Source organism: Orcinus orca, chromosome 2 (assembly GCF_937001465.1).
Source record: "Orcinus orca chromosome 2, mOrcOrc1.1, whole genome shotgun sequence".
Lineage (NCBI taxonomy): Eukaryota > Metazoa > Chordata > Mammalia > Artiodactyla > Delphinidae > Orcinus > Orcinus orca.
Window position 1 is genome coordinate 20,034,323 of NC_064560.1, and position 14,076 is coordinate 20,048,398.

The 14,076-nt window shown below is 42.7% G+C and overlaps 1 protein-coding gene across 7 annotated transcripts in view; it reads left to right on the top strand.

Moving 5' to 3' along the window:
- NUDT5 (nudix hydrolase 5) overlaps window positions 1-14,076 on the top strand; it is a 41,008-nt gene that overhangs the window by 7,506 nt on the left and 19,426 nt on the right. For 5 of the 7 annotated variants that reach the window (XM_049706182.1, XM_049706180.1, XM_049706179.1 and 2 more), the window contains exons 2-8: window positions 3,493-3,573; window positions 5,544-5,611; window positions 7,948-8,046; window positions 9,452-9,501; window positions 10,768-10,875; window positions 12,296-12,391; window positions 12,991-13,092. In XM_049706182.1, coding sequence (XP_049562139.1) covers window positions 3,514-3,573; window positions 5,544-5,611; window positions 7,948-8,046; window positions 9,452-9,501; window positions 10,768-10,875; window positions 12,296-12,391; window positions 12,991-13,092 — 583 coding nt within the window. In that variant the 5' untranslated portion in view covers window positions 3,493-3,513. Of the gene's footprint in view, window positions 1-1,266; window positions 2,279-3,492; window positions 3,574-5,543; window positions 5,612-7,947; window positions 8,047-9,451; window positions 9,502-10,767; window positions 10,876-12,295; window positions 12,392-12,990; window positions 13,093-14,076 lie in introns of those variants that run through there. The other 2 variants (XM_049706181.1, XM_049706183.1) reach the window with 2 other exon arrangements.

Sequence of the window (14,076 nt, forward strand, 5' to 3'; positions counted from 1 at the left end):
CTGAATAATGGTCTGTTGTATGGAATCACTACATTTTATTTATTCATCAATTGATAGATATTTAGGTTGTTTCCACTCTGGAGCTATTATGAATAATACTGCTGTGAACATTTGTGTACAAGTTTTTGTGTGAGCCTGTGTGTCATTTCTCTTGGTTATATACCTATGAGTGAAATTATTGGGTCATATGGGAACTCTGTGGTTAACCTTCTAAGGAACTGTTTTCCAAAGCAGCTACACTGTTTTACATTCCTACCAGCAATATATTAGGGTCCTAGTTTCTTCACATCCTCACCAACACTTGTTATTATCTCTTTTATTATAATCATCATAGCGGGAGTGAAGTGGTATCTCATTGTGGTGCTGATTTACATTTCCCTGATGGCTAATGATGTTGAGCATATTTTCATGTGCTTATTGGCCATTTGTATACACTTCTTTGGAGAAATATCTGTTCAGATCCTTTGCCTATTTTAAATTAGGCTATTTGTCTTTTAATTATTGTGTTGTAAGAGTTTTTTACATACATACAAGTCTTCTATCAGATTTGCAAACTTTTTTCCCATTCTGTGGGTTATCTTTCTACTATCTTGATGGTATCCTTTGAAGCACAATAAGTTTTACACTTTGATGAAATGCAGTTTATCTGTTTTTTCTTTGGTCACTTGAGCTTTAGGTGTCGTATCTAAGAGACAATTGACTAACCCAAGATCATGAAGACTTAAAGTTATGTTTTCTTCACAGAGTTTTATAATTTTCGCTCTTACAATTAGGGCTTTGATCCATTTTGAGTTAATTTTTATAGATGGTATTAGGTAAAGGTTCATTTTTATTCTTATCTATGTGTATATCTAGTCCCAGAACAATTTGTTAAAAAGACTGTTCTTTTCCTCCAAAATTCTCTTGGCCCTCTTGTTGAAAATCAATTCACTGTACATCAATGGGTTTAATTCTGGACTCTCAATTCTATCCATCTATATATAGCCTATGCTTGTGCCAGTACCCACACCATCTTGATTACTGTGGCTTTTTTTTTTTTTTTTTGTGGTACGTGGGCCTCTCACTGTTGTGGCCTCTCCCGTTGCGGAGCACAGGCTCCGAACGCGCAGGCCCAGCAGCCATGGCTCACGGGCCCAGCCACTCTGCGGCTGTGGGATCTTCCCGGACCAGGGCACGAACCTGCGTCCCCTGTATCGGCAGGCAGATTCTCAACCACTGCGCCACCAGGGAAGCCCTACAGTAAGTTTTGAAATCAGAAAGTGTGAATCTTTTAACTTTGTGCCAAGGTAATTTTGAAATTGAGTTTAACTTAATTAGATAAAGACCAGTAGACGAGGAACTCTTCTTCAGAACAAGCCTAAGCAGGCCCCACACCAACCTGATTCTTAGAAACAGGTTGGCTCTCTAGACTTAGCCAGTTGCACTCCTTTCCTTCATTCATTTATGTGTCAGTGATTTTAGGGAGTTTTTATAGTAATATAACTGCAAGCAATATTGAAAGTTGGATAATGTAAACAAAAATCTAGTGTCTGGGAGATAGTTTTGGAAATAATTTCATTCCAAGTGGGAGACATTAAGGTTTTTAAACCAGAGCAGGGATAGTAGGGGTAGGACACTTTCAGAAAGTGTTAGAGGTAGAATTTCGAGGACTTGCGATGGATGAGTTATGGTTGGTAAAGGAGTTTAGGGATCGGAGGTACTTGTATTTCCAGCTTACGGATGACGTGTGGGACTAGATAGTGATGGCCTGAGTAAAGATACACAGTAGTGTCATCTGGTATTTCAAGAAGTCCTGCAAGGTTGGAGCAGAGAACAGGATTCTGAGAAGGTTTATTTAAGTTTTGTTTTGTTGGTTGTGTTCTAGGGAAACTTGCTGTTTAATTATCACTTTAGGTCCCAGAAGAAACAGAGCAGACACTTTCCTTCTAAGATGGTTGGTAAGAGAGTTGTTGTTTGATGGTTTCTATTTTCCCTGGAGCTAAAGTTTGGAGGTGGGGTAGGTTAGGAACTATGGAACTTCAGGGTAGTGAAGGGTTGGAATAGCCACTGAGAAATGTAGATAAAATAGCAAGGAAACAGAAAATAGGAATGAAAAAGACAAGACAGAGGATCGATTCAGGAAGTCCAACAGCTAAGTATTATTTCCTGAAAGAGAGAAGAGAGAAAACAGAGGGGAGGAAATTATCAGTGAAATAGTTGAGGAAGCACAGAATGAAGTTTCCAGATTGAAAGGACCCACTTGAATCCCCTAAAATAACACCAACATCACCGTGAAGATGTAAGTAACCGCAGGTTTCCAGAGAAAGAACACCGGTCACTTGGAAAGGATCTAGAATCAGAGTGACTCCAAATTTCTTAGCAGTAGCCAGTTTGCTTTTTTTATATATATGTGTATAAATTTATTTATTTTATTTATTTTTGGCTGCATTGGGTCTTCATTGCTGCGCGTGGGCTTTCTCTACTTGCGGTGAGCAGGGGCTACTCTTTGCTGTCGTGTGCAGGCCTCTCATTGCGGTGGCTTCTCTTGTTGCGGAGCACGGGCTCCAGGCATGCGGGCTTCAGCAGTTGTGGCTCACGGGCTCTAGAGCGCAGGCTCAGTAGTTGTGGCGCACGGGCTTAGTTGCTCCACGGCATGTGGGATCCTCCTGGACCAGGGCTCGAACCCGTGTCCCATGCACTGGCAGGTGGATTCTTAACCACTGCAGCACCACCAGGGAAGCCCCAGTTTGCTTCTTAGAAGCAAGACCCTGAACAGTGTCTCCAAACTGCTGACAGAAAATGATTTTCAGCTCATAATTGTATATGCAGCCAGATTATCAATCAACTTTGAGGGTAGAAAAAAGATGTTCAGACATTCAGGGTACAGAATTGAGGGAATATGCCAGGAGAAAGTAGTAGCCCATGGCACCCGGGATGGGGTCTGCCCTTTCCTAACAGATCTTGCTTCTAGTTAACTCATTATGTGCAGTTGTTCCGTTGACACGTTAAAACTTTGAATGGGCCACTGAACTGTTCAGTTTTAAATTATTAGAATAGTATATCCATTTAACACACACACACACACACACACACACACACACACACACAAAGACAAAGGGGAGGGAGAAGCAGCCAGCCAACAACTCGAAGTTTCGCTGATAAGCGTTGATAAGGGACAGCAGTTGAGGGGCGGGTGTTGGGAATGGTGTACAATCTTTGTACTGTTTCCCCGTGGAAAGCGCAGGAGATCTCAGGCTGTGTCTAAGGGCCAGGTCTGTGCATAGCAGGGTGTGGGTCGGTCTCACCGGGACGCTTTCCGTTCTTTCCTGGCTGTTCCCGAGGCCTTGCGTTTCCTGTTCCACCTGGGGCAGCTCTCCCCAGTCTTCACGTGAGAAACTCAAGCTTTGATGACACAAGTTTTTCCGCCATTTAAGTACTTTGACCAGTGACCTATGGACAAATGTGTAATTCAGAAAAATTAATGTAGCCTAAACACATCTCATTCTCTTACAGCCTGGGGACTATAAAGTGAAAATGGAGCAACAAGAACCAGCAGATTCTCAAAATACCAAGCAGTCTATTATTTCAGAGGAGGTATACATTGATTTTTACTTCCCTTCTCCTTCGCCATATTAAGCTGAGTTTAAAAGAAATGTATAGACTATTTGCTGTTTCAAATGATTGTTTTTCATTCTTTTTTTTTTTTTTTTTTTTTGCGGTACATGGGCCTCTCACTGTTGTGGCCTCTCCCGTTACGGAGCACAGGCTCCGGACGCGCAGGCTCAGCGGCCATGGCTCACGGGCCCAGCCGCTCCTCGGCATGTGGGATCCTCCCGGACCGGGTCACGAACCCGTGTCCCCTGCATCGGCAGGCGGACTCTCAACCACTGCGCCTCCAGGGAAGCCCCTGTTTTTCATTCTTTAAGACAGGTTTTAAACACTGTTCCCGCTCCCTTTTTAGGACTTGGGCATTTTGCTCTTGTGTGGGAGCAGTGGTGTATCATTCTTAATTATATGTATTAGCGAAATTGAGGCTGTTTTTAAAGTGAGTTTTGACTGTTGATTTTTAAAATTCTCAATTTTTATTTTTTTCATTTATTTTTTATTGAAGTAGAGTTGATTTACAGTGTTGTGTTAATTTCTGCTTACAGCAAAGCGACTCAGTAATACACATATATACATTCTCTTTTATGTTCTCTTCCAGTATGGTTTATCCCAGGACATTGAATATAGTTACCTGTGCTATACAGTAGGACCTTATTGTTTCAATTTTTATTAAAAGTTTCTCTGGGTAGAAGAATAAATCATGTGAGTTTTAGGGCTTAGACATTTCATCCCTAGGTATCACATCTTGGTTAGATATTTGTGGTCTCAATATGTGTGTTTAAGAAGAATAAAAACCTAAGTTGTTAGTTGTGGTCTAAATTCCAGAATTAATGTATGTCTTGTGTGTTATCCAGTTTACCTTTTAAAAAGTCTCTTCCTACAGGAACCATTGTAGTGGATAAACTTTAAATCCTTCATCTTTGGAACTCTGAGCTTGACACCTTTCTGGAATTCTTTTTTTTTTTTTTTTTTTTAATTTTATTTATTTATTTATGGCTGTGTTGGGTCTTCGTTTCTGTGTGAGGGCTTTCTCTAGTTGCGGCAAGCGGGGGCCACTCTTCATCGCGGTGCGCGGGCCTCTCACTATCGCGGCCTCTCTTGTTGCGGAGCACAGGCTCCAGACGCACAGGCTCAGTAATTGTGGCTCACGGCCTAGTTGCTCCGCGGCATGTGGGATCTTCCCAGACCAGGGCTCGAACCCGTGTCCCCTGCATTGTCAGGCAGATTCTCAACCACTGCGCCACCAGGGAAGCCCTGGAATTCTTTTTGATTTAAAAATCTTTCTGTGTTATCTGTGAACAGATCTGCTGATAATTATTAGGTTGCTGCTGGCGACAAGTGACAGATAGAATAGTAAGAAAAAAGCTACTTACTGCTTTATGTACACAGTGCACCTTTGTGCTCAGTCAGTATAGTCTGTAGGTAAGTTAGTCCTGGTAACCTAATCTTGGCATCCAGGCAAAACGATGCTGCGTGCCCCTCAGACTGGGTGGTAAACCCATGTGTCATTATGGGAAATGTAGTCATTGGCCGTGGTATCCCTGTATTCACCTTTGCTGTGTAGTCATTGACAGTCAGATGCCACTGAGTTTTCACATCCTAAACACACACGCGTGACTGGCACCCAGATCAGAGGAGAGACGGTTAGGAGCATCCCAAGAAACCCCTCCCTCCCTCCCTCATGCTCCCTTCTAGGTACCCCCGTCCTCCCCTCTCCCAAGAATTTGTCAACTCTCATTTCTTTTCACCTCTTCAGTCCTACCTCCAAAACTCCACAGGACAGCAGGCCCACCATCAGAAAAACAACTTTCAATTCTTTAGACACAAAGAAAACTTGGACACAAATTTTGGGGAGGGAAGCGTGATCATTGAGAGCCACAAAAAGTTTGAAAGGAAAAATAACTAAATAAAAAACAGCTCAGCTTGAAAGTTTCCCAACTTACTATCTGATCTTTTAGTTAATTTCAGAAGGAAAATGGGTCAAGCTTGAAAGAACAACTTACAGAGATCCTACTGGTAAAACAAGGTAAAGTATTTTTTTCTTCTTTTTGTAAAATGCTGAGGATTTGGGTTCTCAGGGTCTCTATTTAGTGTTTAGCATAAACTTTGATATTTTCCTCACTGTAAACTCTGTCTTAAGTAAAGAATCTAGTTAAGCTGTTTTAACACCATTCTCCCAAGTAGATTAGGGTGAACCTAAAACTTTTGGGCCAAGCCTAATTTAGGCTAATAAAGCAGCAGAATAATTAACAGTACAGGTGACTTCCTTCTGTTAAACCAGTTTTAATTTCTGAATTAGAATTTAGGAGAAATTGCTACTGGGTTTGAGGTAAAATTTACAGGCTTACACCTTGCTCATGGAAATGAAAATTGGGGGGGAAAGTTTTGTAAAGCATTTCACACTGTGTACCAGTCGCCATAAAGACGTATGTGGGTGAGGGCCGGGAGGGAGTTCCTGGGGCCTGGCGCCCACGGTGTCTGAGACTATGCTGAGAAAACTATTTGGGATCAGATTTATGCATGAAAAACGTTCATCATAAATTTAAAAGACAAATAAATTGAAATTCACCTCAACATCTCAAAAATAGAGAAATAATTGTTACAGTGTATTCATTTGTCAGAATCTAAGCAGCCGTCTCCACGGCAGATCATGAAGACAACCGAGCAGTAGCAGAAAAGCTAATAAGCTGGTAACAAAATAGGATATTGGATATATGGTTTTTAAACCCTGCCAAATAATGTGTAAGAAAAGGCTAGAAGGAAAACTGTAGCAAAATATTAATGGCAGCTATGTGACTAGCCTTTTTCTTCTATTTTCCAACTTTTCTGTTTAGTAATTCTGTATATTATAAATAACAGAAAAAAAATGTGCTAAACGTTTACTTATGAAATACAAAAAAGGAGTAAAACAGAATGAGAAGATAGGAAAATGTAACTAAATTTAGTATCCAGGTTATATGATATAAATTCATTAACATAAAAACTCTATTTGCTAAGTGATCAAATGAGAATAAAGTTTCTTCGTAAGGAAATAAATACATCTATCATCAGTGTGAAAGTACATGGACTTGCCAGTGATTTAAACCACTTTTGACTATATCTACTAAAGTACCAAAAAACAGTAATAAGGTTCAATGTTGGAGAGCCATGGGGAACATTAAGATATTCATAGCACTGGTAAACCCAAAGTAAGAAAGCTAAATTTATTAATTCCTCAATTAATAAACAGGAAGGTCCTACTTTCTTACATTATGTAGCTGAAGTGACAGCTTTTAAAATCTAAGAAAGCTTACTTTGGGTAAACCCAAAGTAAGAAAGCTAACTGGTTTAACACACACTACGCCCCATCCACAGAGTGGGAGGGGGTACCTGTTACGTGCAGTGAGCTGTGTGTGGTGAGGCCCGAGACTTGGGGAACACGACAGGTGCACACATACTTACACTTGTGAAAACGTAGCCAGAGCTTAGAGCCTAACCTACCATGACACAGCTTGGTTCTCCTTCCTGTAGAGTTAAGTTTATAACACAAAATAGAGCCCTTAACACTAGTTAGTGTGAAGAGTACGTGTTGGTTGGGGCCCATGTGGCTGTGCACCTGCCCCTGTCCTCTCTTCCTTCCAGCACTTCTTCATCAGGGATGTGCCTCGGAATCACTTGGGGATTTGTTTCCAAATACTCAGGATTCGGTCTCACCTCCGGAGAGTCTGCTTCAGTAGTCGGGAGTGGCCTCAGGTCTCCCAGACTCCACACTGTGTGGCCTGTTTACAGCACGGTCTTCCGCATCCGTCCATACGTAGGGCTGCCCTGCAGCCTCCGGAGAGCGCCTGTGTGAAACATTAACATTGCATACCCGAATGTCAAGCTTCGAAGAATGAATCTCAGTACTTTACAGTACTATTGCATGTACAGAACAGTTAAGTTGCAGCTAGAAAATCCTTTGTTCCATTGTCTCGTTCATGGAAGAGGGTATGGAATTGATTTGGGGAGAGTAAAGATGTGCCGGCTGTGTGCCCCTGTATTGACATTCAGGAGAGAACTGAGCTCCCCCTCTGTCACCCTGCCTACCTCTTGGAGTTGGTTGACTAGAGGGAAGAAAGTAAAACAGGCTTTCCTTATAACAAAGACTAAAAACGGAGTAACTCAACGAGAATCAGAATTCTAAAGCTACAAGAGGCTTTTAAGACAACAATCAGATGGACGTCTCTCCTCTCTGAGTCCCTCTGAGATGACTGGAGCTCTCGGGGGGTGCTCTCGTTCTACTGTTTCTTATAAATACGTACCTATTTTATGGCTCCATACTGCTTATTTAATTCAGCGTAACCACTATAATGATGCTCCTCTTTTTGCTTCCTTTATTCCTAGTGTGTTGGGGATGGGACCTTCAGTGCTTTTCCCAGCACTGTCTTCTTCAGTCTTTAGGACTCTAACCCTAGGAGGCAGCAGAGAGAACTGGGCCAGAAGGTGTTTCGTCACTTGCGAGTTACTGACTGATCAGAATGGCTTGTTGGTTGGCTTCTTGCTACTAACAGGAATGTGGGCAGCTGTGAGTCGTCCTGGTAGTCTGGTTGATTTTCACAGGTTCATTTTTGACATATTTGCACTTCAGAATTTGGGTGCAATACTAAAAGATCTACAGTTTACCGAAAGGTTTTTTTTTTTTTTAACCAGATTAAATTCTGACACTTTTTAATAGAAATGTGGCAAGGTCCAAGCCTCCAGGACAACCAGATAAAAAGTACGAGGTTTCCTCCGCGGAGCACCTCTTACCCTCAGTCTTACTGTAGGGAGACAGATGTCAGATATGGGTGCTTTGCTTTCTTTCTCCGGAGCCATCCAGATGTCTTCCTTTTTTTTTTTTTTTGCGGTACGCGGGCCTCTCACTGTTGTGGCCTCTCCCGTTGCGGAGCGCAGGCTCAGCAGCCATGGCTCACGGGCGCAGCCGCTCCGCGGCATGTGGGATCCTCCCGGACCGGGGCACGAACCCGTGTGCCCTGCATCGGCAGGCGGACTCTCAACCACTGCGCCACCAGGGAAGCCCTGTCTTCCTTCTTTTAAACCAAAATTGTTTGCTTCTTTACTCCCATCTCTAACCGCTGCTTTTTTTCTGTTGAAGGGCTAAGAGTGAGGAGGAAATTCCCTCATGCGCCCTTCCCCCTTTAAACAACACGGTTGTTCCAGTAACTGGATTGTCAGTACCGGGTTCCCTGAAACAAATAGCTAGTCAGGAATAAAGCTGTGAGGGGGGACCAGGAGCTGCTCACCCCACTTGTTCTTTTAGGGACCATTTTCCCTTTAGACAGGATCTCACACATGCAAAGCAGAGTACTTACCTAAATTTATTAATTCCTCAATTAATAAACAGGAAGGTCCTACTTTCTTACATTGTGTAGCTGAGGTGACAGCTTTTAAAATCTAAACTATAAATAAACGTCTCAATGGTTTACATTATGCAGGATATCATTTGGAATTTGCACAGGGGCTGGATTTGCACTGACTGCTTAATCGCCTTTAAAGCTGTGATCGCCCGCTGTGCTGCTCACGCAAATTTATGATCCAAACAGAAGTGTTTTGAGTAAATGATTTGAAAGCTGATTTGAAAGGCAGCTCAAGTGATGAGCAGGCCCTCTGTTTAGATGTAGAGAGTTAGATGTGGGAGGCAGTGGTTTTCTCTGATAATTTTTAGAGGCTGTGGGAAAGCACAGTTGGCTCTTTTTTTGATACAGATCTTTATTGCGTGGTGTTCCTGGCTGCTATCTTTAGCACATTTGCATGCTTTGCATCTGTAAGGTGCTGGTTATACACCCAAAACCTAAGAAGTCTCCTCTTGAGCACTAATGCTTTTGTTTTTTCTTGTCTGCCTGAACAGAACTTGGGAAACTGTGAAACGGACAACGAGGAAAGGCCAGTCGGCTGATGGTATGAGTGCAAACCTGTTAGAACTCTCCCGAAAGGAAGTCCCACACAGGACTAGGAGACTGGGGGTAGGAGGGTTTTTTACTGTAACCAAGACCTCAGAGCAGGGTTATCTTCAAGTATGATCTTTTATCTTTAACTCTGGTGTTCTATTTTGCAACACTGTAAGTAAATCAAGCTTTCTTTATCAATAACTTCCGGTTCCTGTTACCTAAGCTCAGAACAGTGTTTTTGAGGGGAAGATGTCATCATACTTAAGGCCAAACTTAAGTCAGTGTAATTTGAAGCCACATACTGTATCTAGATGTGTTATGACTTCTAGAAATCTTTTGCGTTCTGGTCAGAGGATCTGGGTGAGAGCCTTTCGTTTGGAAAACTTATTTGGCATGACTTGGCGCTTTCTGACAGCTTGCTTTTATAAGTTGATGAGGAAACGACTTAGGAAAAGACTGTTCATTCAGTTCACTTTCCCTTCCAGCCTGGATGCTTTGCCTGCAAAGATCCCAGAAAAAGTCCTGAAAACCACCTCTGGTCTAGGGGAAGTTGGGCAATAAGTCTTCCTTGTTTTTCCCTTTTTTCCATTTTGTTCTGTGTTCTGTTTTTCCTGGAAGTGGAGCAGCTGCCGCAGCTGCTGTGTTTTCCTACTGGGAAAGCGAGAGGAGCCGATGGTCCCCCTGGGCAGTTGTGTTTTCCAGAATCCAGTGGTTTTTGGTTTTGGTTTGGTTTGAAGCCCAAGTAAACTTGGGAGAAAGGGTCTTTTATCCTAAAACAATGAAGTTCAGTCTAGTTAGCATATACGACAAACGTTGGAACTTATTTGATTTATTGCTTAAAGGAAATCGAAGAGCACAGAGATCAATGTAACTTCAGCAGCGGCCTGGCTGCAGCAGGGCGAGAAATGATGTCTGTAGCGGTTCGTGTAGACCAAAATTTGTCCTGGACCCTGGGCTAAATGTTTACTTCTAGTTTCAATTTTATTTTAAAGAAATTGTGGCAATAAAAACAAGCTTTTTATAAAAAGAAAAATTAAATAATACGGAAGTGTGATTATTTTTTCCTTGCTTTTTTTTAATGAGAATAACTTCCAAAGTTAACTGCCAGTATTGTAGCTTAAATTAACTTCCTATTGCTAATGGCAGATACAAGACAGATTTCAGCTGCAGCATTTCTTAAAATGTGGGCTTTCATCAATAGTTAGATTGCTGTAAACAAATTCCTGGCATTCCTGACCTTTCATTGGGGTTTCCTGGTTTTATTTCCTGCTGGCAGGTGTGGCGGTCATCCCCGTGCTGCAAAGAACCCTTCACTATGAATGCATCATTCTGGTGAAGCAGTTCCGACCCCCGATGGGGGGCTACTGCCTAGAATTCCCTGCCGGTGAGTAACTGAACACTGGGGAATAGAATGGCCCCTCAGGGACTGTTGGACTGGGCCAGGGCAGAGCCTGAGAACGGCAGAGCTTAGACATTGAACACCTTTTCATCTGTCCATGCGGTTTTAAGTAAAACAAAACCACTTCCGCAGTGAGGCACCTCCAGGCCACACTCCAGTGATCCTGTAATCCGTAGCGGTATCACAGCTCACCTTTCCAGGCCACCTGCCCTCCTCTTTGCAGCGTTCTTTCTAGCCTCTTTTGAGTCATTGGCTTTTCCTAATTTGTCAAGGTATTTCGTTTTCTATCACTAATGATCTGCCTCTGGCAAATTTACAGTAATAACTAGGCCTGGCTCTTAACTCCAGAAACTGTGAATGGGGAAGAACCATGATCCTCCTGTATGTATACAGGCCAAGGAAATCATCTTAATTTCAACTAGAATATTTTTTCAGTTGTACAGGAAGTATGTAGAATGCAGTGCATCCTTATAGCACTTAATTGGCTTGTTCCCATCTGAAGAGGTTAGATCTCAGTTATCATTAGTGGTTTAAGTTCTGTATTTTCAAAGTCCATCCCATAGTAACACATAAGTAACAGCTTTATTTTCTTTCTCACTTCCTTGCCATTTCACTGAAGAAATTAATAACTTTAAAAGTAATTGAGGGCTTCCCTGGTGGTCCAGTGGTTAAGACTCTGAGCTTCCACTGCAGGGGACACAAGTTCAATCCCTGGTCGGGAAACTAAGATCCCACATGCCGCTTGATGTGGCCCAAAAAAACAACAGAAAAGTAATTGAATAGCCCATGTTTCACTTTTTCTTTGCATCCTGTAAATTCCTTTCAGGAGAAAGGATCTGCGATGCTGCTGGCCTCCTCCCACTCGGCCCGTTTACTCCCTCCTCACAATGAACTAGTGTTACCCACAGTCCCCTCCCCCCTGCTTCCCTTCTTTCCCATCTTCTCCCTCCCAGGTGACGTTTATCCTAGCATTGCATTCCAGAGCCCTCCATATGGCCCTGAGGGAGGAAGGCAAGATGGGAAACACTGTCCCCACCTCGCATGTGAGGAAACAAAAAAAAGCACAGGCTTCCTGTGCTGTAGTCACATGACTAGTCTAAAACCGGGGCCAGTTGGCCACCACCAAGCCACTTACCCGCCCAGGAGATCCGTGCTGTACAACAAGCTTGATGCTGAGATGCTCACAAAAACATCTAGGTCTAAACACGAGGAACAGAACCTACTAAATCTGCCCAGGGGTGTTCTTTTGTCTTTAATTTTTCTATAAAAGATCAAAACCGGAATCAGTTTTGTCTGCACGCCCACTTCTCCCAAACCTCTTGCTTGTGTTCACACGTAGCTCGGCAGCTCGTGTGTTAGGAGAAGGGGCTCCCTGTCCCACCTCTCACATGACTGGGACTTGCAGGTCTCATCGATGACAACGAAAGCCCAGAAGCAGCTGCTCTTCGGGAGCTCGAGGAAGAAACTGGCTACAAGGGCGACGTTGCTGAATGTTCCCCAGGTTCGTGCTGCTTCCCATGCGTGTGCTTGGGGACAAACTCTTGAAAATTAGCCAAGCAGTTGATTGTTCTGGATGTGAAAGGGACGATTCTTTGGGTGTTCTTTATGGTCAGGGATTTATTTATTAGCTAATTCACTGAAGAGAAATCCTTGATGAGGGTTGGTCACCTGAGAGTGAACCTCCCTGCCCCATGAGAGCACGGCTGAGCAAAAAGGGCTGAAGTTGGAGAAGAATTATGAGATTAGGGTGCCTTTCGGGGTTCCCACATTCTAAGCTTTATTACGTACTCATCTCGTCCGTATGCCGTGCTCCTCACTAGAAGACTTTCTTGATGCGGTGAAAGGATATTACCGCATCTAACCCCTCAGATTTACCAAAATTTCCTCAGGAACTCTGGGGAAAATATGAGTACTAACTACATATGTGTTCTGCAGACCTACAGCGTGTATACTAAGGGAATAGGAGAAACCAGTTCCCCTGCGTAACTTCTACATAAACTATGAGTTACAAGCCCACTCTTCCTCCAAAGACATTTAAGTGATGAAATGAATGACACCTGACTAGTGTCTGGAAAGGTGATCTGCTGCTTCTCTCCCCAGCTGTCTGTATGGATCCAGGTTTGTCAAACTGTACCACACATATTGTAACCGTAACTATCAATGGAGACGATGCTGAAAACGTAAGGCCTAAGCCAAAGCCAGGTAAGCACGTGTTGGCTGCGTTTACAGTGGTTGCGTTGTATTAAATTTCTTTTAACTTGCTGCTAGTTTGATTTTTGTTAATAGAATAATGGTCTTTCAGAGATGCTTCATTGGTACTCTTGGCTATTTTCCTAATCTTATGTATTTCAGCATTTTTCTCTTAGCACTTCATTGATTTTTGTGCTTTCTTTATATAAAATGTGCAATTACACATTTCCATACCTTCTATATGGAGTTTATTCCCGCTTAGTAATAAGGACTACAGGCCTTAAATCATAAACAGTGAAAATCTTCGAAATCACTCTGATTTCTGTCTCCATCAATATTGTAAGAATGGCAGAGGTGCTACAGCACAGCACCATCTTAACTGTTTTTGTTGAGTTCCATATTTAGTGAAGCTTTGGGGAAATTCTTTGCTCCACGTTTCTTAGCAAGTTTGGATTCAGAGGCTTTAATGCCTCTGTCGGTTCCATGTGCTCTCGCAGCCCCACTAAAAGGTGGTGGTGACACAGACACCACCGTAAATCATGTGTTGGAGTGGAGGTCTTCCATTTCCCGTCCCTTTTAGTTGTTCCCAGTGTTCAGTTTCCCACTGCAGCTAATTTTAAATGCCCAGTTTTCAAACTAGCGAATATAACATGCTGATGAAGAGTTTGGCAGTTCCTCAGAGAGTTAAACATGGAATTAGCAGGTGACCCAGCAATTCCACTCCTAGGTAAATACCCAGAAGAATTGAAAGCAGGGCCTCAAACAGATACTTGGACGCCAATGTTCATTCAGCATCATTCACAATACCCAAAAGGTGCAACAACCCAAGTGTCCATTAACAGATGGATAAACAAAATGTGGCCTATTCTTAAAATGGAATATTATTCAGCCATAAAGCAACGAGGCATGCTGATACATGAAGCTTGAAAACATCTTGCTCAGTGAAATTAAGCCAGACACAGGAGGGCAGATGTTGTGTGATTCCACAAATGTGAG